The sequence below is a fragment of the Rutilus rutilus genome (genome assembly GCF_951802725.1).
Source record: "Rutilus rutilus genome assembly, chromosome: 24".
Taxonomy (NCBI): Eukaryota; Metazoa; Chordata; class Actinopteri; order Cypriniformes; family Leuciscidae; genus Rutilus; species Rutilus rutilus.
The window spans coordinates 29,965,518-29,990,383 of NC_140228.1; the positions used below are offsets into that span (position 1 = coordinate 29,965,518).

General features: G+C 42.8%; 1 protein-coding gene across 1 annotated transcript in view; it reads left to right on the forward strand.

The window, feature by feature from the left end:
• The window catches only part of vopp1b (VOPP1 WW domain binding protein b), a 39,207-nt gene that overhangs the window by 9,960 nt on the left and 4,381 nt on the right, over positions 1–24,866 (forward strand). The window contains exons 2-4 of the mRNA XM_084398690.1: positions 8,955–9,013; positions 18,433–18,510; positions 19,080–19,213. Of these exons, the coding sequence (XP_084254816.1) occupies positions 8,955–9,013; positions 18,433–18,510; positions 19,080–19,213 (271 nt within the window). The remainder of the gene's footprint in view (positions 1–8,954; positions 9,014–18,432; positions 18,511–19,079; positions 19,214–24,866) is intronic.

A 24,866-nucleotide genomic window follows, 5' to 3' on the forward strand; every position in this document is an offset into this window, starting at 1 on the left:
CTGTACACACACACATATACAGCCTACTGTACACACACACATATACAGCCTACTGTACACACACATATACAGCCTACTGTACACACACATATAGCCTACTGTACACACACATATACAGCCTACTGTACACACACATATACAGCCTACTGTACACACACACACACACACACACACACACACACACACACACATATACAGCCTACTGTACACACACACACATATACAGCCTACTGTACACACATATACAGCCTACTGTACACACACACATATACAGCCTACTGTACACACATATACAGCCTACTGTACACACACATATAGCCTACTGTACACACACATATACAGCCTACTGTACACACACACACACACACACACACACACACACACACATATACAGCCTACTGTACACACACACACATATACAGCCTACTGTACACACACATATAGCCTACTGTACACACACACATATACAGCCTACTGTACACACACATATACAGCCTACTGTACACACACACACACACACACACACACACACACACACATACATATACTCTCAGCTGCTTGATTATTTATATTGTTGTAAAATGTGCCTCTATTATGGCCAGCTTTAATCTGCTAAATGCAACTATAATGCACACAGATATTATAAAAAGTGAACATGATTTTCTGTCCAGCTGCTTTGAAACAATGTGATTAAATGCCATACAAATGTGTCTTCAGTAATATTATTAATTTTGACTGCACTGACAGCATCGATTGAGAACAAAACTTGATGATGCGGCTTTAATTGAGCCTGATTCACAGCTGATGACCTTTACACACTTACTGAACCGAATCAACACTGGACTGATATGAACTAGAGCTGATTATAGTTTAATCCAATTTGTTTTAAAATTGACAGATTTTGCAACATCAACACGGTTATTGAACTGAACCGAATCAACAGTGAACAACAACTGAATTGAGTTGAATAATGAGCAGAAATTTTTTTATTGTCTCTTATTTTATAAAGTTTGTATCATTGTATCATTTTATTTTCCTGTTTATTTTTAAGAACCAGCTTTGAAACAGTCTGTAGGCCGGGGAACAGTCCCTGTTCGGTGAGGAATTCCCAACCTCCACTTTAACTGGAACCGTTTCTAATGCTTTAATACAGCAGAGAGGAGTCGGGCATCATGAGGTGCAGTGGGATTGGGACATAACCACCATTATCTCCTAAACCAGTAACCAAGATCCCATGGGATCCGCATCCCTACTTGGCCCTTTCCCTCGCCAGGAGCAATTAGAGCATTTGCAATTCCTTGCATGTATTGTGTTTCTTCCGCAGCAGTGAATGAGAAGCCTGGCGTGAGTCCCTCTGACATTGTTTCTCTGAACAAAATACACGACTCCAGCTCTGAACACACACACTCGCTCTGAACACACACACACACACACACTCGCTCTGAACACACATACTCACTCTGAACACACACACTCGCTCTGAACACACATACTCACTCTGAACACACACACTCGCTCTGAACACACACACACTCGCTCTGAACACACATACTCACTCTGAACACACACACTCGCTCTGAACACACATACTCACTCTGAACACACACATTCGCTCTGAACACACACACTCGCTCTGAACACACATACTCACTCTGAACACACACACACACACTCACTCTGAACACACATACTCACTCTGAACACACACACTCGCTCTGAACACACATACTCACTCTGAACACACACACTCGCTCTGAACACACACACTCACTCTGAACACACACACTCACTCTGAACACACACACTCCCTCTGAACACACACACTCGCTCTGAACACACATACTCACTCGGGAAACACACACTCGCTCTGAACACACACACTCGCTCTGAACACACACACTCACTCTGAACACACACTCGCTCTGAACACACACTCGCTCTGAACACACACACTCGCTCTGAACACACACACTCGCTCTGAACACACACACTCACTCTGAACACACACACTCGCTCTGAACACACACACTCCCTCTGAACACACACACTCACTCTGAACACACACACTCCCTCTGAACACACACACTCACTCTGAACACACACACTCGCTCTGAACACACACACTCGCTCTGAACACACACACTCGCTCTGAACACACACACTCCCTCTGAACACACACACTCGCTCTGAACACACACACTCACTCTGAACACACACATTCGCTCTGAACACACACACTCACTCTGAACACACACACTCGCTCTGAACACACACACTCGCTCTGAACACACACACTCGCTCTGAACACACACACTCGCTCTGAACACACACACTCCCTCTGAACACACACACTCACTCTGAACACACACACTCACTCTGAACACACACACTCACTCTGAACACACACACTCACTCTGAACACACACACTCACTCTGAACACACACACTCACTCTGAACACACACACTCACTCTGAACACACACACTCACTCTGAACACACACACTCACTCTGAACACACACACTCACTCTGAACACACACACTCACTCTGAACACACACACTCACTCTGAACACACACACTCACTCTGAACACACACACTCGCTCTGAACACACACACTCGCTCTGAACACACACACTCCCTCTGAACACACACACTCGCTCTGAACACACACACTCACTCTGAACACACACACTCCCTCTGAACACACACACTCACTCTGAACACACACACTCGCTCTGAACACACACACTCGCTCTGAACACACACACTCGCTCTGAACACACACACTCGCTCTGAACACACACACTCACTCTGAACACACACACTCGCTCTGAACACACACACTCCCTCTGAACACACACACTCGCTCTGAACACACATACTCACTCGGGAAACACACACTCGCTCTGAACACACACACTCGCTCTGAACACACACACTCACTCTGAACACACACTCGCTCTGAACACACACTCGCTCTGAACACACACACTCGCTCTGAACACACACACTCGCTCTGAACACACACACTCGCTCTGAACACACACACTCGCTCTGAACACACACACTCGCTCTGAACACACACACTCCCTCTGAACACACACACTCACTCTGAACACACACACTCCCTCTGAACACACACACTCACTCTGAACACACACACTCGCTCTGAACACACACACTCACTCTGAACACACACACTCGCTCTGAACACACACACTCCCTCTGAACACACACACTCACTCTGAACACACACACTCGCTCTGAACACACACACTCACTCTGAACACACACACTCCCTCTGAACACACACACTCACTCTGAACACACACACTCGCTCTGAACACACACACTCCCTCTGAACACACACACTCCCTCTGAACACACACACTCGCTCTGAACACACACACTCACTCTGAACACACACATTCGCTCTGAACACACACACTCACTCTGAACACACACACTCGCTCTGAACACACACACTCACTCTGAACACACACACTCCCTCTGAACACACACACTCACTCTGAACACACACACTCCCTCTGAACACACACACTCGCTCTGAACACACACACTCGCTCTGAACACACACACTCACTCTGAACACACACACTCGCTCTGAACACACACACTCCCTCTGAACACACACACTCGCTCTGAACACACACACTCGCTCTGAACACACACTCGCTCTGAACACACACACACGCTCTGAACACACACACTCGCTCTGAACACACACACTCGCTCTGAACACACACACTCGCTCTGAACACACACACACGCTCTGAACACACACACTCGCTCTGAACACACACACTCGCTCTGAACACACACACTCGCTCTGAACACACACACTCACTCTGAACACACACACTCGCTCTGAACACACACACACGCTCTGAACACACACACACGCTCTGAACACACACACTCGCTCTGAACACACACACACGCTCTGAACACACACACACGCTCTGAACACACACACTCGCTCTGAACACACACTCGCTCTGAACACACACACACGCTCTGAACACACACACTCGCTCTGAACACACACACTCGCTCTGAACACACACACTCGCTCTGAACACACACACACGCTCTGAACACACACACTCGCTCTGAACACACACACTCGCTCTGAACACACACACTCGCTCTGAACACACACACTCGCTCGGGAAACACACACTCGCTCTGAACACACACACTCACTCTGAACACACACACTCGCTCAGGGAACACACACACTCACTCTGAACACACACACTCGCTCAGGGAACACACACACTCACTCTGAACACACACACTCGCTCGGGAAACACACACTCACTCTGAACACACACACTCACTCTGAACACACACACTCGCTCGGGAAACACACCGAGACAATCATTCTGCTCTCCCGCCAGATTTCCCTGGTGAGACGGACTCGAGCTGTGATTGGATTTAGCCTTAAAGCTAGGATCATTATGTGCTCGTGCTAAAGGACGTATCGCTTGATGACGCCCTAAATAGTGAACTTTCAGATGTTGAACAGAAATTTCTCTGAATTACGGACTGTTGAGATCAGCCTTTTTTCATTCAGTGGAATAATGTGTGGCATTATTTTATTTTATTTTCTCTGAGAGAATCAGACGGTATACCAATACATGCGTACATATTTAAAGTAGCAATGGGACCAACTTAACCTTTATTCAGTAGCATTCCATTATCTCAGATGCACTCCAACCTAATCAATCAAAACTCACAGCCAATCAGAAGAGAGTGTGGGCGGAGTCTCTCTGCAAGAGCACTCACAACCAAATCAATCAAAACTCACAGCCAATCAGAAGAGAGTGTGGGCGGAGTCTCTCTGCAAGAGCACTCACAACCAAATCAATCAAAACTCACAGCCAATCAGAAGAGAGTGTGGGCGGAGTCTCTCTGCAAGAGCACTCACAACCAAATCAATCAAAACTCAAAGCCAATCAGAAGAGAGTGTGGGCGGAGTCTCTCTGCAAGAGCACTCACAACCAAATCAATCAAAACTCACAGCCAATCAGAAGAGAGTGTGGGCGGAGTCTCTCTGCAAGAGCACTCACAACCAAATCAATCAAAACTCACAGCCAATCAGAAGAGAGTGTGGGCGGAATCTCTCTGCAAGAGCACTCACAACCAAATCAATCAAAACTCAAAGCCAATCAGAAGAGAGTATGGGCGGAGTCTCTCTGCAAGCGTACTCACAACCAAATCAATCAAAACTCACAGCCAATCAGAAGAGAGTGTGGGCGGAGTCTCTCTGCAAGAGCACTCACAACCAAATCAATCAAAACTCAAAGCCAATCAGAAGAGAGTATGGGCGGAGTCTCTCTGCAAGCGCACTCACAACCAAATCAATCAAAACTCACAGCCAATCAGAAGAGAGTGTGGGCGGAGTCTCTCTGCAAGCGCACTCACAACCAAATCAATCAAAACTCAAAACCAATCAGAACAGAGTATGGGCGGAGTTTCTCTGCAAGCGTACTCACAACCAAATCAATCAAAACTCACAGCCAATCAGAAGAGAGTGTGGGCGGAGTCTCTCTGCAAGCGTACTCACAACCAAATCAATCAAAACTCACAGCCAATCAGAAGAGAGTGTGGGCGGAGTCTCTCTGCAAGAGCACTCACAACCAAATCAATCAAAACTCACAGCCAATCAGAAGAGAGTGTGGGCGGAGTCTCTCTGCAAGAGCACTCACAACCAAATCAATCAAAACTCACAGCCAATCAGAAGAGAGTGTGGGCGGAGTCTCTCTGCAAGCGCACTCACAACCAAATCAATCAAAACTCAAAGCCAATCAGAAGAGAGTGTGGGCGGAGTCTCTCTGCAAGCGCACTCACAACCAAATCAATCAAAACTCACAGCCAATCAGAAGAGAGTGTGGGCGGAGTCTCTCTGCAAGCGCACTACAATCACATAAGCATATAGTCAAATTCATAAATATTACGACTGAAATAATATTTGTCATAGAATACACTTGTTTGATCACAGTTTGAATGTTATTCTGTCCTTTGTTTATTTGATCAATTGTTGCTTTCAGTACAGCTATAAATGATAATTAAAATCGCATTAAATTATTTGAACATTAAGTACAGCAGATCATCAGGACCTGAGCTTCTCACTGTCGCAGTGTGTATGTTGTGTTTCCACGACGTCACAGAAATAGAAACCGTTTGTATAACAGATCTGGTTAAGACGTAACCTCTGATTAGCATGCTAACGAAACCGTGTGGCGGCGTCGGGTTAAATCTGTCCTGCTGTATCAGCATCATACTCCGGTTTTAAAATGTATTTCTAAGGTGTATGCAACATTTCTCATCCATTATTCATCATTACGTAAGTTCCCAGTAAAGCGATGTTGTTGTTGAAGTGAAAGGTCTCGTCTGACCCTGGGTTAATTACCCGTCTGTGACCTTTCTCTCTCGCTTCACTAATGCAGAGACACACACACACACACACACACACACACACACACACGCATTGATCCCTCGGGCAAATCAAGCCATTACTCTGATTGGTAAATCTTTTGTCTTCCCTGAAACCAAAAGCAATCTTACGGTTGTATAAAACATCTGATCTATCAGCATAAAGTCTGGTCCACTGTGCAGTTCCTCTGGCCAGGATCTGCTCTCGGAGACCTGAGGAGACATCCAGCAGCTTATATATCATGTCAGTGTGAAGCTAATGTCATCAGCTGAGTGCTTATCAGGACAGAAACACCACAGATCAGAGGAGCGCAGCAATGCCAGGTTTCAGGACTCGCTACTGTTGCAAACAACCTGTTCTCAGAAGTGCATGAGTATTGATCCTGGGTAAGAGTGTAGACGTCGTCATTAGCTGAGCTCCGTCTGAAGAGCGTAGGATTGAAGGAAAGCGTGTGTGTATCGCGTCTCCAGGCTTCAGATATAGTTTGCTTGTCTAATGCATATTCATGAGGTGGAAGTGCTCGGCAAACACTCAGATCTGCACTGTACACCGTCTGTGAACTCTGACTCCGCTACTCTCCACAGTGTTAGTCACTGCATGACTAATGCGAGAGAAACTCTTCCTGGTGTTCGGCACTGTCCACAGATACAGTGAAACAGGCCCGGACTCTCGGCATCACCAGCGGCTGGTCCACCACAGATATCATATGAGCTGCTTTATTTATTTTTCTTCTTTTTAAATCAGGTTTGTCATTTTTTAAACCTGAATTTGTGCGATTGTTCAATAAACATCAACATTATATGTTATTATTATATTTACAATGTATGTCATAATCACAGTTTTTATCTAAAAAAAATATAAATCTGAAGTAACAAATTTAGCCTAGTTACTGATAGCTACTAAATATAACTAATTATTAATAACTTTTTTCCTATAAATTAAACAAATTGTTTTTGTTGATTTTTTATTATTATTATTATTATTATTATTAAAATAATGTAAGTGTTTTACATTTACTCCTGACAGGCAGGTTTGTTTAATTATAACAGGACTGAATCATTGAATTTGATGAATACAGCCTCTACAATTTATTATGAAATGCAATAATTTACTTGATGATTACCAAATGATGCTGAACATTTATTAGGTTATAATTAAAATAATTATGGTATTTTGTATGATTTTAATTGTTGGATGCAGTTGAGAAAGTCAAGACTTTTTATAGGCCAAAATCACAATTTTAAAGGGAAACAGACATTTTAATGAGTTTAAAACTATCTGATTATATATGTTATATATGTACACTAAAGTGTACCCTATTTATCCAGTCTTCAGTGTCACATGATCCTTCAGAAATCATTCTAATATGATGATTTGATGCTCAAGAAACATTTATTATCAGTGTTGAAAACAGTTGCTATTTTTGTACAAAACGAGACATTTTTCATGAATCTGATGGACAAAAAGTTTGAAAGAACAGCTTTTTTTGTCACAAAGTGTTTATTTCTTTTAAAAAAAAAGATGATCCCAAACTTTTAAATAGTGCATATAGTTTTTGTATTTTATATTATATATTTTTAATTGTATATTATATATTTTTGTATTATTTCATATTTTTGCCTTCATTCTTCTATAACAGTGTGGAAAGGATGATGATGCTGACAGAAAAACATGTTTAGAAGAACGTAAAAGGTGCTGATCATTTTCTGCCTGGATTATTTCCCTCAGTCCATAATGCAGTGCGTAATTCAACATACAGCTTTGGAAAATCAGTTCAGAAAATGCATATTTTCCCGGCACACTGAGGCCTGTGTTTAAGGATGAGTGTAGGAGTGAGAGACGGCGTGAGATCCTGACCTGACAGTCTGTGGTGCTTTTCCTTCAGAAATGTGAACATTTGTCCATTATACCTTTTAAATGCTGGCATTCTGGTTATGCATTTCAGGAAGGTTTGATCATCACAAGTTTTTGCAGTGTTGAACGCCTCTTCTAGACTTTCATATTGTCTTCGCAAAATGTCTCTCAACATTTATTTTGGGGAATCAATGCACAAAAAAGATGAAACCAGTGCAATATTCTACATTAATACGAATAGGAGTTGTATATTCACACTTGGAGATATTTTCCTGCTTGAATGTTGATTATTTTCCACATATTGAAGCCCCTCCTTCTGAAAAGCACACTGTGCTCTGATTGGTCGGCTGGAGCAGTGTGTTGTGATTGGTCAAGTGTAATAATCAAATCGCATAATTCCCCACTATATAGTAGTGTAGGCAAAAAACAGTATGTGACCAAAGAAGTATGTCCGAATAATAATAATAATAATAATAAAAGTATGTACACAATCAAATTGATTTACCCAGGATGTGGTAGATTTTTTTAAAATAATATTCATTTTGTAACATTTTCAGAACATCCTCTATATATAATTATAATAGTCAATTATATGTAGCTTAATTTTTGTAATATTTTTCTTGTCTTTTTTGCAGTGCATAGAAGCAAAGAAGTATTGCTGGTATTTTGAAGGAGGATACCCCATCTATTTCATGTAAGTACTATCACTTTTATTCTCAAACTCTCTTGTAACCAATCAGATCAACGTGTGATCGTCAACCAGTGGATCTCTGAGCTGAGTGAGTGAGGAGGCGGGGCTCATTTGCATATTCATAGAGCCGCGCATACCCAAATGAGGCAAGGGTGTCGAGTTACATTCAAGATATTTTAAGGCATGAAGACATTTTTCTACAAGGAAAATTTTTTAAATATGTCATTTTGGTGAGTTTTAAGGGATAAAGTTATTGGTTATAAAAAAAACAGTGGTTTTGCTCATCTCTCGTATTTTATTAACATTCACTCAGCGCTCCACAATCAGCATGCATCAACTCCACAGATCCCATTATGCCAGAACATCTGACATTCGCTCCACTTAATCCTGCCATCTGTCAAGCGTAGTGCACTAACACCACAGTCCCTGTCACTCGGCGGCCATCTTTGATACGGCCGGTTCAGTCCGGCATCAGAACTGCAGATTCTCCAAAGCTGTTCACCAAGACTACGATTCAATATCTGAAATCACCAATGAAATCCAACAGCGACTGTCTCATAAATGTTCTTTCTAAATGACGAAAACCTGCGTTTCTCAGACTAGAGCAGCAGCTGATGTGATGCGATGACTTCAGCAGGCAGCGATTGGCTCTTTTATTTAGGAGGCGGGGCTTATTCCACCATATATGTTATGAACGTTCTCCCGTTCAGAGTAACACGAGTGCACCGTCTCTGTGTTCCTGGAGTGTGTGTATACCTGTACGTCTGGCCTCAAATATATTCCTCATTTTAGTAATATTGATATATTAATATTTATTATAATATTTTAGTGTGAGGAGGAGTGTATGAGGAGGAGTGTGAGGAGTGTGTGGTGTGTGGAGTGTGTGAGGAGTGTGCGAGGAGTGTATCTGCAGCCTCCAGTTATAATGCTGCATGTTTGGTTCTGCTCGGAGGATTTGCTCCTGTAATCTGTGTGGAGTGTGAAGAGTGTGTGTGTGTGTGTGTGTGTGTGTGTGTGTGTGTGTGTGTGTGTGTGTGTGTGTAAGCACCTCAGGAGCAGCTGGAAATGATCAGATCTGCCTCCATCAGGTCGAGGACGTCGAGTCTGTAAACTGTGATCAGGAACAGCGTGAGCCGGAACAGTCCGAGTGTGTTTCTGCTTCTCTACACACACTGATGGACTTCGTGTTCTGGAAGTCTGTGTTTTTGTTATTGAGAGTTTCAGTCAAGATATGGTGTGTGTGTCACGGTCCTATCTCCAGATTTTAATTACATTGTAAATTAAATTATTACTAGTCACATGCACATCTGTAAAGCGGTGTGAGTCGATCAGAGTTCTTCACGCCTCACTGATCTAGCAGACGCTCATGCTCCTTACATCGACCGCCAGCAGCTTTTTAAGTGTGGATTTTAACTTTTTAAAAGTTCAACCAAAAATAAAAATCATCCTTTATGTAGTGTGTGTCACGGCCGGTGGCTGTAGTGAAGCGCACAACGAAAATAAACCTTTAATCCAAGAATCAAAATAATAACCAGGGCCCGTATTCTTAAAGCTTCTAAGAATTCTCTCATAAAACTCCTAATTTAGCTTAAAACCGTCTACGCAGGAGTCTTAGCTTAAGATCCGGGACCGATCTGGGAGCAACTCAAGACAAACACTTTCATCTCCGTGAGGAGGCGGGGCTGACCCCGTTGCTACGCGTGACACAATCTTTTGAAGTCTGTGATTGGTTGGTTGTCCAAGAAGGAAAAAAAGAGCGATTTTATGTATAGGGTCTACTCACACACACACACACACACACATTATATATATGTATATAAATCCTTTTTTTTTATTTACCATGTTGTTCATTTCCTATAAGGTTGGCTTATAATGATAAAAATATGTTCCACTCTTTCCAATGACGGCATGTCTATTTAAGTGGTGGTTTGAATGTTGGTTTTAATGTAGAAAACATGGAATCAAAAACAAGAAGGATGAGAAAGCCCGACTGGACAGAGGAGCAGTGTTTACTGTTAGCCCAGTTAGTGGATGAACACAAGGCCATCCCGGGAGTCACCGCGCGGGGCAGAAGCAGACGTGGGAGCTGATAGCGGATGATAATACATTATTAACGGTTCATTCCCTCTGATTGTGCGCGCCAGGAAAGCCTGCTATATTCATAAGGTGGGAATGTCCAGTGGAAACGAAATGAACTGTGACACAGTAAGAGGTTCTGGAAGTGCTGTAATTGTGTGTGTGATCTGCTGACAGAAGGCTGTGACACAGACCCAGATCATCACTGCGGCATTCTTGCATTTTCCCAGTTGCCAAATATCTTAATGTAGTGATTACTTTAATTTCTGGCGCTATGGCATTCCTGCGCTGTGTCGTATATGTTAGTGTGTCTCTAATAAGATCTGTCACAAACATGATCCTTGCACGATCTAATCTATAGCGTGTTATTAACTCACTGTCATCCATTGTCTGCAACACATCTCTTCTTCTTCATCTTTCTGCCATGTTCTCCTCTGCTAAAGAAACTCGTCAGCCTCTTAAAAGTCCTCGCCCGTACTCCTAACAATTCTGACCTTAAGACCTCTTTTAAGGGTTAAGATGCTTTCTGAATAACTTTTTTCTTTACCAGGATTTTTATTTAATTTTAAGAGTAAATGCCCACATTTCTACGAATTTTCTCTTTGTATTAAGAGTGTTATTTGTGTTGGTGTAGTTTCACACATTTCCTTTGGAAAACCTCTTGTTTTGCTAGTGTAGTTGGTCGACACAAAATGCTGTCCTTTACATGTGACGCTTTGATATTAGGTTTTACAGTGTGATAAAATGATCCTCGTTGAGCGTGACTGGTTTTATGTGTGTGTGTGTGTGTGTGTGTGTGTGTGTCACGGTTTCCATCGACTCTTTCAACACAAGAGCTCAGACTGACGCGATCGCTCGTATCCCGGTATCATCGCCACACTTCACTGACTGGAGCCCTCTCCGGACGGGAACTGTTTCTCATGGGGTCGTACGGTATTGTCATCGTTTACAGGGTTAGTCTGTGATTTTATTCCCGTCCGAATCCAGAATGTCAGTGTTTTTCTCCCAGCACACGCGTAACAATCCCCGGCCGAATCTCCGACTGTTTTTGACGAACACCAGCGTCCAGGGGCGTAGCAGCCATTCTAAAAGTGGGGGGGGACAAAAGCTGTATGTGACCATAGGATGTGACCCAAAGGTGATGTTCATAACAGGGTTTTTCCTGGCTCAAAATGAGGCGGATGTGGTAAAATCCTAATAATGAAAATGTGTATTTTTTGTAGATCATCATATACCCTAATGTGTGGAGCTTGGTACCTCTAGGGGGGTCCGGGGGGTCCGGAAGAAAATTTGTACATTTTAAAGATAAATCATTAATCTGGTGCACTTTGAGTCACCCAAACCCACTGTTACAAATAAATAATCCACCTGCCAACTGCCCCAAATATGATATTCTTTGATTTAGTTATCTGCATCTGATCATCACATTACAATTATTCAAATTCTCAGTGTTAAGTATGATAATATGGTAACATATCACACTGAAGTAGGCTGATTTAAAATGAACATTTATTTAAAATAAAAGTTCTTCTTTTGGCAAAATTACATTTCCTTAGTAGCATAAACAGAGGCTTTACTCCCTTCAAACTTAAATTGTCAATGTTTCATTACATCACTGTTTGAAAACACTCATTTTTTGTACCTTTATAAAGGGCATTTTCCCCCTAGTTTTATACAACAGACATTTTATTAAATATATCAATAAAACCTAAATAATGTATTTACAAAGTTCTCATATTATTTTGGTCACCCGACGTCGCAACCGAAATTTAACCAAATATCAACGTCTTATGACATTGGGTACCTGATGGGAATAACCTGTTAGTAGATGCTTTTTATCCAAAGCGACAAGTAGGAGAGCATTTAACACACACTCGGCACAATCCGGTGCGACGTGACGAGGTCCATATGGGTTCTGTTGTCTTACACGTCTTACTCATAGACGGTCTTACTGCGTTACAGTTGGTTAAATCAACAAGGAAACTTTACGCGTGATTCATGTCATCGCGACATACATACCATTACTTACAGTGCGTGTTTGAAAAAAGGATGTAGGCTAATGTCCTCTGCTTTTTTCTGGGGTTCATTTTACCCCAGACGGCCAAACAGCAAAGTGACTAAACAACGAACGAAAATTCGCAAGAGAGCAACAAGAGATTTGAAGCTCATGGCAGATACGCCCAATAGATGATTCGCGCTGTGATTGGCTGAATGTTAATTCACTCAAGTCTAAGTAACAAATCAGAGAACGGGGCGGAAATATTGGCGCTGGGTCAAAAAAAATGCGGGGGACAGAATCACCTGTTTCTAAAAGTGAGGGGGACGTGTGTCCCCCGTCCCCCCCGGTTGCTACGCCCCTGCCAGCGTCTGAATCCACATCTCTGAGTTTACAAGAAGAGATCTCTTCAAAATTCTACTACTAATTCAAAAACTACTAAAGGACTACAAAGATGGCCGACAGAACAGGAAACAGGAAGTATAGGTGAAGTCCAGGGACAAACACAGAGAAGATTCAGAGAGTGTGTTTTCCTCCAGAGAGTTTGTCTCGTCTTCATGCTGGTAACGAGCTTTATTCAGTGCTGTTCGTGTTCGATTGGTCAGATCAAGGCTTTGACCCAGACTTTATCTGTGGGATTTCTGTGCATTTTCTGCACTGATTGTAGAGGGGAAAATCTGCAGAAGGGATTCAAGCTAAACTGAGAGCTATGAAGTCATTGGCTGAAACTATTTTTAAAGTAGTAACTTCATGAATGACAGATGTTCCAGTTCAGCAGAAATCTGCGGTGCGTGTGAATGACTGATGAATACGGAGAGATCGCAGAGATTAATCTTCACTGCGCTCCAGCTTACGGCTCCGGCTGGGGTTTCTCTGATGAAGAGAAGTGTCAGAACAGAGAAAGATGAGGGATCAGAGAAACTGCAGCGTCCCGCTTTCCAGCAAATATACACGAGTGAATAAATGATGTGATGGCAACAAATAAATCAAGATTATCAAGATACACTTTAGCTGGATCAACCTAGAAATATTCCAGACGATTTAGATTTGAGAGAATGGGTTATTACTCCAGTCTTCAGTGTCACATGATCCTTCAGATGCTCAAGAAACATTTATGATTATTATCAGTGTTAAAAACAGCTTCATATTTTTGCGGAAACGGTCATACATTTTATTTTCCAGGATTCTCTGATGAATAGAAAGTTCAAAAGAACAGCATTTATTTGAAATATAAACATAAAAGTCTTTGCTGATCAATTTCATGTTTCCTTGATGAATAAAAGTATTAATAAATCAAATCTTTGAATCATGGTTGATCTCTCTGGTGTTTGATATGACGTCATTTAAATCAATGAATATATTAACCTTGTTGACGTTGAAAGTTTTGTCTTGCTACTGATTTACTTTTATTTTATGGTTGTTTTTTTTTGGTATTCCTGTTTGTTTCCACTGGAGGTGTGATTGTGATGGTCGTACATCACTGGTGTAATGGTGATGATCATGCGCTCTAGCCTCTGGTTCTCTCATCAACGGCCCATTAGTTATGCTAATATAATGAAGTTGCTCTAATGGGGCTCATTCATTTCCTCCGACCTCGCGGCTCGGTTCAGCATGTGGCACAGCTTGCTCTCAGTCTGCGTTACTGGGGAAAATAAAGAAAGCTAGCAGTCTGATGCTGTTCCCCATGAGAGAGCTTTCTCAGGACACACAGTATAAGGCTGGTTTGACTCTGCATAAGCTGGGCTTTTAGGCGCTGTCGAGCGAGCTTTCTTTGGGTCGCGTCAGCGCTTTGATTAGCGAGTCTCGGTCATTAGCAGATGCTGTTGAGCTGAAGCTCTGGGCAAAATGTCCTTTGGTTCGTACAGTCTTCTTATTCTGTCCCGTTGAAGAGCTTTCATCATTAATCCCTGTTGGAGCTCTCCTCGCCCGTCACGGGACTCAATACACACTCAGCAAACCTTCATTACATATCCCAGACAGGACCATGGTGTCGGCCCAGATCCGGCCCACATGTGGCATCCACGTGTACCAGACGAGCCGGATCTGGGCCGACACTCGTTCTGTCTGGGATCAGATCAGCACAGATGAGCTTTCACACACCCGACGCAATGCAGCGCCACACGAGTGTGTTTTGCTAAGTACGCAGTTTTAATTTTCTCGTCCTGCGCCGCGTTGTTTAAATAGCGAATGCATTAGCGCTCATCTGTGGCCCATGGGCTGCTGGTCTGAGAACGAGCGCATTGATGGAGCGTTGATGTTTTGAGGAACTGAAATAGACTGAGCCGTTGACCGACTGAAACCTGCTCTAAAGTCAATGGCGCAGTATTGTTTTGTTATTTAAAGGGGTCATCGGATTTTCCGGGCTCATTATCATTTAAAGAGACATACACTGAAACGAGTCGCTTGAGGAATTTTAACCAAGTATATTACAAACTTATAAAAGGGCGCATTAGTAATATGAGCCTATAGGCGGGTCCACAACGCGCTACATTTTGTCCCGTAGATGGTCTGCTTGAGCTTTATCCTCACGCACACACACACACACACACACACAGCTTTAACCTCGCACACAAGCAGATCCATTTCCTCGCTATAGAAGCGTTCAGTTTTTCTGCTTGCTAATTCTGGCATGTAAATAGCGAATCCGCCATGGCGCGAGCGCAACTGTCTTTTAAAGATAATGGGAAGATGAGACTCTGGCACTCTGTTACGCCCAAAACACACAAATTACTCATTAAGAGAATAAGAGAATAGAGACGACCCTTTTAGTCCATGCGCCGGGAGCGCCGACATGCGGTCTGATCGTTAAAATAGGGCCCTCTGTCTCTCCCTTCACATGCACAGTTTCAGATTGCTCTGGAATGACTCTATATTCAGCCGGAAGGTGTGTGTTGTGCTCTTTAGAAAAGCTCAGACACTCGTAATAAAATGCAGCTAGTTTCAGCCGGACAACAAAAGAAATCGGCTCATCAAAGTTGATGTCACAGATCAACTGGTCTAAATTTGTGTTGGGTAAAACATGAGAACTGATCATATATCTTCAGGAGGAGACTGAAAATGAAAGTAAACTACAGTAAAATATACCGTAAACGACCGGCGTCAGCAGCAGTGCTCATTGTGTAAATCCTCATGAGAACAGATGTAAGAGTTAATCCACCGTTCTCACTCGAGTAGCCCAGCGACAGTCACTATATCTCAGTGTTAAAGATTCATATTCCTCTATTTCTACAGGCCGTACCAGTGTTGGGTTTGTTCCCGATCACAGATGCTCAAGGCAGTTTGGACAGGGGTTAATTGAGAGAATCTGAATAATTAATGCTTCTTGGCCTATTTCATATTTCAGGTAATATCTGCAATGCAACGGCAGCACATTCTTGAATAAGTAATGCTCTGGTGCGTCGGGAAGACAACAGAAAACAGAACATCATTCAGATTAGCATTCAGTTAACATGAAGGAATAAAAGAGCAGCGGCAAGGGGGAAAATAGCCTTAGTCGGTCAGTCTTCATTGTTAATTGGTTGTTGGTTTCATCAACTAGCTAGTGATATTTGCTAGGACGACATAAATATGTTGGTATTGATTTTTGTGTGTGTTTCTTTAAATGCAAATGAGCTTCTGCTCCGCCTCTGTTCAGATACCAAAATACCCCACAGGTCATTTATTATAGCTTGTCAAATTTGCCCCTTTTTGGGTGTGAGTGGCGTTTTTGTGTGTGTCACTTTAAATGCAAATGAGCTTTAGCTCCGCCTCCGTTCAGAAGAGGGCGGAGTCTTTACACGAGCTTCAGAAACTCCAGCAATAACAGAACAGGCCAATCTCACTCATCCAGAATCCCAGAATCACCAGTAGCGAGTGCAGCCTTACGGAGAGACTCAGGAAGAGTTTCTGAATGTTAGTGGAGACATTTGTGTAGTTGTGGAGTTACATTGATCATCTCATCATCATGTTGAACTTCTCCACAAGTGTCCACAGTTCCTGAGGTGTTTATAAGACAGCGGTGACATGTTCTGGTCAATAGTGTTCAGTGCTCGTCTGTGCTCAACCACAGAACAGTTTCAGGCTTTGCTGGATCTTTATCATTGCGTTAGAACTGGTCTCTGTTGTCGCTTGTGAAACCAAATGTCGGCTGGTGTGTGTAAACGTGCAGATTAAGGGCCGGTAATATTATAATAAGATCCTCTTCATACGTCAGAAGGAGAGAGAAATCTGATCGGCTTATTTTATAACATGCTTGCAGAGAAAGACTCACCAGAACACAGTTACTGGGTTTCACTTTTCACGTTTTCTGGGTTAGTAGAAGCACAGATTATAGCACTTAATAAATATCACTGTGTATTTGATTCTACAGCGAAGACTAGGCAGTGTTTTATTTTACATTTGATTACTTTATTCAATTACTGTATTATTTCTCACTTCAGTTAGATAGACCTGAAAAAACTTAGCACTCTTTATTTAATTTCAGTCTTTGTTCTATTGTATTTATTTGTCATTTGTTAGTGTTTTAGTACTAACTGTTTTCTTGTCTTCAATAATTAGGCTACTTGAGAACTTTTTACTGTGCTATTAAACCTGGTATAGAATAGTGTAATTTCACTGGTATCACTTGATATCGTAACAACCTTTCCAGGAAAAACAAAAACAAAAAAACGTGATAAATATTACTGTGAAAATGACTCATATTTGTCATAAAATGACACATGACTCCCGACTCCTGGCTACAGCAGGACAAGTTCCCAGTTCGCTCGTGAGAACCCTTCTGAAGCCTCACTTTTAAGTTATTTTTCCACACATTATTTGCTATTTTATTTTGATCCATTTCAACTGAGGTATTAATATCCCCTGTAGGAGATAAATCATGGTTTATTGGTCATTATCTGCCACTAATAACATTCGCTCAGCAAAATATGAACTGATTAACATAAACTCATTTTTAATCGCCCCTCATTATAACACATTTACAAAATGAGAATCCCTGTTCAACACTTGAGTCTCTTCATCTGTCATTCCCTCACTTCCCAGTGCATATCCATGCTTTTATTAAAGAAGAATTGTGATGTCAGTCAGGAGACTGAACTACATCATGTATGTAATACAGCAGGAGATGTTGTGGAAGAGAAACTTTACACGAATGCTTCCATCGTTAGTTAAAATCCTACAAGCACATCTGATGTTCTTTGATGGGTCATCTCGCAAAATATTAGTAATCTGTGTATCAGTGGATGTATTTTCACTCCAGTTTCCCACCGCTTCGTTCATCACTGTTCATGTTTTCCGTGAGGAAGATCACTAGTGGAGTGAAATGGAAATGATCCGATGTGTGTTTCTGAGGTGTGGATGTTCTGGTCCACAGATGCCGCTCGTATGAAGACTGCTGTGGGACTCGCTGCTGCGTCCGGGCTCTGTCCATACAGAGGCTCTGGTACTTCTGGTGAGAACGCCCTTTTACTCTGCTTTTCTACAGTTTAAATTGTGCTTAATTTCACTCTTAAAAATAAAGGTTATATATCGGCATCAATAGTTCCACGAAGAACCTTTAACATCCATGGAATCTTTCCATTCCACTAAAGATTCTTCAGATTATTCACATGTTCTTCACACTAAGAAAAGAAAAAGCCTTTTAAAGAAGGTTCTTTGGAGAATAAAAACATTAAAAAGGTAATTAGTCACAATTTATCTCACAATGACATTTATTCTCACAGTTGCGAGTTTATATCACAATTTGGACTTTATAACTCACAATATGAAAGTTTATTTCTCACAATATTGAGAAAAAAAAAATCAGTGTCGAAAACAAGCTTTAAAAAGATAATTCTGACTTTATAATGTACGCAATTGTGAGATAAAAGTCAGAATTGTGAGATAAAAAGTCGCAATCACCTTTTTTATTTTGTGGCGGAAACGAGCTTCCACAGTTATCTGTTGCAACATGAAGCGAATTATTGTTGTCACACGTTTGCTTGATGAGGGCTGTGATCGTGTTGTTCTCGTCTCTGATAGGCTGCTGCTGATGATGGGCGTGCTCTTCTGCTGCGGCGCGGGATTCTTCGTTCGCCGGCGGATGTATCCGTCTCCGCTCAGCGAAGATCCGGCCTTTAACGTGTCCTTCACCAGACAGCCGGTCAGCACTCCAGGTGAGGACTCAGCTCATGCCAAACATCTCAACACCTGAAGGTTTCAGACCTCAACTGAGCAGAAATCAGCATGAGACCCTGGACCACAAAACCAGTCACATGGGTCCATTTGCTGAAATTGAGATGTATACATCCTCTGAAAGCTGATTAAATAAGCTTTCCATTGATGTGTGGTTTGTTAGGATAGGACGATATTTGGTCGAGATACAACTATTAGAAAATCTGGAATCTGAGGACGCAAAAAAATCGAAACATTGAGAAAATCTCCTGTAAAGTTGTGCATTTATGTTGGCGATTGTGCTGCATTCAATGTTTTATATATTTACGCTATGAAATTTACAAAATATCTTCATGGAACATGATCTTTACTTAATATCCTAATGATTTTGATACTTTTGACCCATAAAATGTTTTGTTGCCACTAATATACCCGTGCGACTCGAGTTTTGTGGTCCAGGGTCACATATCTTCCACTCACTGATTGACAGCTCCTAAATCTCCTGAGAGAACTTCCTAGACAAAACTTCTGTGTATTTTTGCTGTTTTTTGTGTTTATATGTGTAGTTTCACATCAGTCTCTGTGAGGTTAGGACGCTGGCTATGTGAACAGCTCACTAGGTTTTGGAACAGAGCCGGAGTGTGTTATATTCGGAAACTACAACAGGACAAATCTCGTCCTTATTGATTATGATTATGATGCTGCTGCTACAAAACAATCATTTCACAATTTGTGGCCCTTTTCTGAGCCAAACCCGGTTTGTAAACGCAGCTCCCGAATCCTCCCTCTCCATTAGTGTTGGTAAAGGCAGATATTACGAGTCGGCTCCTGCTTACAGCCAAGGCTGGCACTTCAACACACACTTGATTTATTTCCTCATCTCTGAGCCAAACCAGCAGAAAACTGCAAATGAGTCATTCTGTGTGTGAGCAGATCCGAGCCAACATACGCCACACACACGCCACACACACTGTCTGGACTGGCTGTTTCGTCAGCGAGTGCATCGTTAGTCTCTAGCTGTTTTCATGTGTTCACTGTCATATCAAATGTTGCTTCATTTGGCAGCGAAACAAGGTTGTAATTCGGATCTTCAAAGGAATATTCAAAGTTGTTTTCTCTTTCTGTTCTCTGCGTCTGTGTCATGTTGGCATGAAAGCTTGTCTCTGCCACGGAATACAAAAAGGTCTATATCTTACAATTCTGACTTTATTTCTCGTAAGTCCAAGTTTATAACTCGGAATTGTGAGGGGAAAAAAGTCAGAATTGCGAGTTAAAGGGATAATTCGCCCAAAATTGAAAATTCTTTCATTAATTGCTCACCACTAACATCTAGAAATGCAGATTTTTCTCAGAATTGCGAAGTCTAAATTGTGAGATATAAAGTCGCAATTACTTTTTTTTTTTACTCTATGGTAAAAACAAGATTCCTGTAATTGGTGAAGTTATTGAAATGTTTCAGCTCATCCCTCAGTTTACAGTAACACACTCATAATGAAACCCTAGGAAAGCGATCCGCTAAGAGCAGGAATGCCGAGCTCAGACTTCTGCGGAAGGACTTACAGAAGAAAAAGAGGTTTTGGTACCTGAGCTGAAAGTGGCCTAAATTGTCTGTTTTGGGTGGATTCAGTTTTTTTTATCTCAGCTCAATGTAAAGAGCCTTTCATGTCTGTTCCTGGTGACAGTAAGCAGGTTTTATCTGGTTAAGACACGAGTTGATAGTCAAATCAAATCAAATTTGGTTTATAAAGCACATTTAAAATCATCCTTGGTTGGCCAAAGTCCTGTACAGGAAAGAGAAAAGCAAAACAGGGCCAGAAACATGAAAGTTACGGTAGATTAAAAGCACAAGAGAAAAAAATCGTTTTTTAGCAAGGATTTATATCCAGCTAATGTGGAAGCTGTTTAGACATGTAGGGGTCGGTTGCTCCACCACTGCGAAAGCTCGATCACCCCTGCATTGTAAGCGAGATCGTGGGACAGACAAGAGATGTTGATCTCTTGATCTACGTGATCTGGATGGATTGTGAAGGACAGAAAGGTATTTGGGGGCTTGGTTGCTGAGAGATTTATAAACAAATAATTACATTTTAAAAATCAGTTCTGTATCGGACTGGTAACCAGTGCAGAGAACGTAGGATTGGGGGGATGTGATCTCGTTCTCGGCGGCCAGTGAGCAGACGCGTTCTGGACCATCTGGAGACGAGAGATGGAAGAGAGAGGTAACCTGACATATAATGAGTTACAGTAGTCGAGTCGTGTTGAATGAAACCTTTCCTGGAGCTCAAACAGCAGAGCGTTAGCGCTCGCATGGGTTCGATTCCCAGGGAAAGCAAGAATTGATAACAATGTAAAAATGTGTACCTTGAAATGCAATAAGTCACTTTGGATAAAAGCGTCTGCCAAATGCGTAAATGTATAAATGGCTTAACTTTGGCTAACCGGTGTAGGTGGTAAAAACTGGCACTAACTGTGGCATTGATTTGTTTGTTCAGTTTAAGACTACTGTCAGTTTAAGCAACTTCGGAAGTAAGGTGTGGTGTGGTGTGATCAGAGAGCTCATTTGGACCAAATTGGATAATTTGGGTTTTATCATCATTAAGCAACATGAAATTGTTAGTGAGCTACAGCTTGAGTTCGTGAAGTCTTGTAATCTCTTATATGTAGAGTTATCTTTATGTTTTATAGGTATGTAGAGTTGGGTGTCATCCGCATAACAGTTGTGCGACACACCAAATCTACTCATACAGTAATTGATCCTGAGGGCAGCATGTACAATGAGAATAGTAGAGGTGCCAGAATCGAACCCTGGGGTACCCCACAACTGAGGTGAGTCGCAGATGATGAATGAGTACCGAATCTAACAGAAAAACTTCTGTTTGATAGGAAAGACTGGAACCATTTGAGTACCGTACCGTACCTGAGATACCAATCGAACGTTCCAGCCGAGATATGAGAATCTTATGATCTACAAAGTCAAAAGCTGAACTCAAGTCAAATAGCACTAAAGCCATGGTGTCGCCAGCATCTCTCGTTATTAAAATGTTTTTAAAAGAGCAGACTCAGTGCTGTGAAGGGGTTTGAAGCCAGACTGAAATATATCAGGAATAGAATGAGTGTGCAGTTCTGCCGCTGTATAAAGATTGATTTTTCAAGAATTCGAGTGGCGAGTTTGAAACAAGCAGGGACAAAATATCCAAACCAACAGTGTCAAATACCTATTTTATAAAACGAGAAGAAAGAATATTATGAGGAGAAAAGGTGGATTTTAGTTTTGAAGTGATTTCCTTTCATGTCTGAAGGGAGACCAGTTCAAATTGGCTCCACTGTGAGCAGGAGACGGTCGGATCAGGCACATGCTGTCCTGAGGTAAGAACTTGAGCTCGAGTAGTAATGAAGGAAGTTTCACACTCAGTGGAGGAAATCATAGAAAAGGACTTAACAAAGTTAAGGAACAGTTCTGGAACAGTGCAGATTTTTTTACAATGATGTCGGATATGAATTTATTCTTAGCGACCCTGGCTGTCTTTTAGAAATTATTTAGTGAAACAGTCAGCATCTCGAAGGAAATTTGGAGCCTGTCTTTCTTCCATTTTCATTCGAGCCGTCGACATTGTTGACGTAATAGGCGAATATCGCTATTTATCCATGGCTGGGGCTTGTTTTGTGGATAGATAAGCTTTCAAGGTGCAATGGAGTCTAAGATGTTGGAGCATTTGTTATTAAACGCTTTGCTAGTATCTGCTCATCGACATCAAGATAAGAGTAAAGGAGTCAGAGATGAGAGAATTATCGGCCTCCAAGTACATTTCAGAAAACACATGAGAATGCGAGGTTAAGGAGCGAGACCAACGAGCGTGGAGTGGTACAGTAGTGGGTGGTGCTCGAGGGAATGTTGAAAAGAGCAAAGGTTTGTGGTCAGAGAGTGGAGTATCACCAATTTCAGTATCAGCCACAGACAGACCATATGACAGTATTAAATCTAATGTATGACTATGGCAATGAGTGGGACCATTCACCCACTGAACAATATTTAAAGAAGTTTTAAAAATCCTTGGCTAAAGAATTAACAGAACAGCGTACATGAATGTTAAAATCACCAACTATTAAAATATGGTCATATCTAGTCAAGACAATCCCCAAGAGATCTGCAAACTCATTTATGAAGTTACTGGATGAAGGTGGACGGTAGATTAGTGAAAGTAAACCTGGATAGGAAGAGTTTAGATGAATTTCCTGGAGTTCAAAACTAGTGAAGGTGGAAGTTGACAGTTGGCGACACCGAACCCGGTTTTACAAATAGTCACAAGTCTGGTTAACCGGCAGTGTTAAAGAAGTCAAACGCCAGGGGAACCAATTCAGAAAAAGCACTGAGATCACCTGTTTTTATCCATGTTTCAGTCACGAAGAAATAATTCAAATTGTTAGAAGAGATGAAGTCATTGCAGATAAAGGTTTTATTTAGTAAGGAGCGAATGTTGGCAAGAGCCATCCCAAGCTGTGGTGGATCCTGTAGGAAGTCGAAAGCTCTACGAAGTGATTGCAGATTATGATGGTTGACAGACCTGTGTCGGAACCGTGGAGAGGTCCGTCAAGTGAGCCCGGAGGGTGAACACGGGGCTATCGGATAACCCGACTATTTTGCTCCGCGGCACCTCGAGAGAGCCGAGCATCTCCTCCCGCGTCTCCTCCCGCATCTCCTCCCGCGTCTCCTCCGGGTCTCCTCCCGCATCTCCTCCTGCATCTCCTCCCCCGTCTCCTCCCGCGTCTCCTCCCGCGTCTCCTCCCGGGTCTCCTTCCGCGTCTCCTCCGCGTCTCCTCCGCGGCTCCTTCCGGGTCTCCTTCTGCATCTCCTCCCGGGTCTCCTTCCGCGGCTCCTTCCGCGTCTCCTCCCGCGTCTCCTCCCGGGTCTCCTTCCGCATCTCCTCCCGGTCTCCTCCCGCATCTCCTCCCGGTCTCCTCCCACATCTCCTCCCGCGTCACCTCCCGCGTCTCCTCCCGCGTCTCCTCCTGCGTCTCCTCCCGCGTCTCCTCCCGCGTCTCCTCCTGCATCTCCTCCCGCGTCTCCTCCCACATCTCCTTCCATGTCTCCTCCCGCGTCTCCTCCCACATCTCCTCCCGCATCACCTCCCACGTCTCCTCCCGCGTCTCCTCCTGCGTCTCCTTCCACGTCTCCTCCCGCGTCTCCTCCTGCATCTCCTCCCGCGTCTCCTCCCACATCTCCTTCCGTGTCTCCTCCCGCGTCTCCTCCCACATCTCCTCCCGCGTCACCTCCCACGTCTCCTCCCGCGTCTCCTCCCGCGTCTCCTCCTGCGTTTCCACGTCTCCTCCCACGTCTTCTCCCACATCTCCTCCCGCGTCACCTCCTGCGTCTCCTTCCACGTCTCCTCCCGCGTCTCCTCCTGCATCTCCTCCCGCGTCTCCTCCCACATCTCCTTCCGGGTCTCCTCCCGCGTCTCCTTCCTGAAGCGGTGGTGAGTAAAACTCATAGTTGTTTAGATCGCAAAAGGCTCCCAAAAGGCTTTGGCATGGAATGATAAATGTCTATAAGTTGTAGGCGATCATAAGCGATCAATTAGTGGCAACATAAAAACAACAGTCAATAAAGCATTGTCAGTAGCATAGAGGGCAGACGGCAAGCCACACACACCGGCGCCA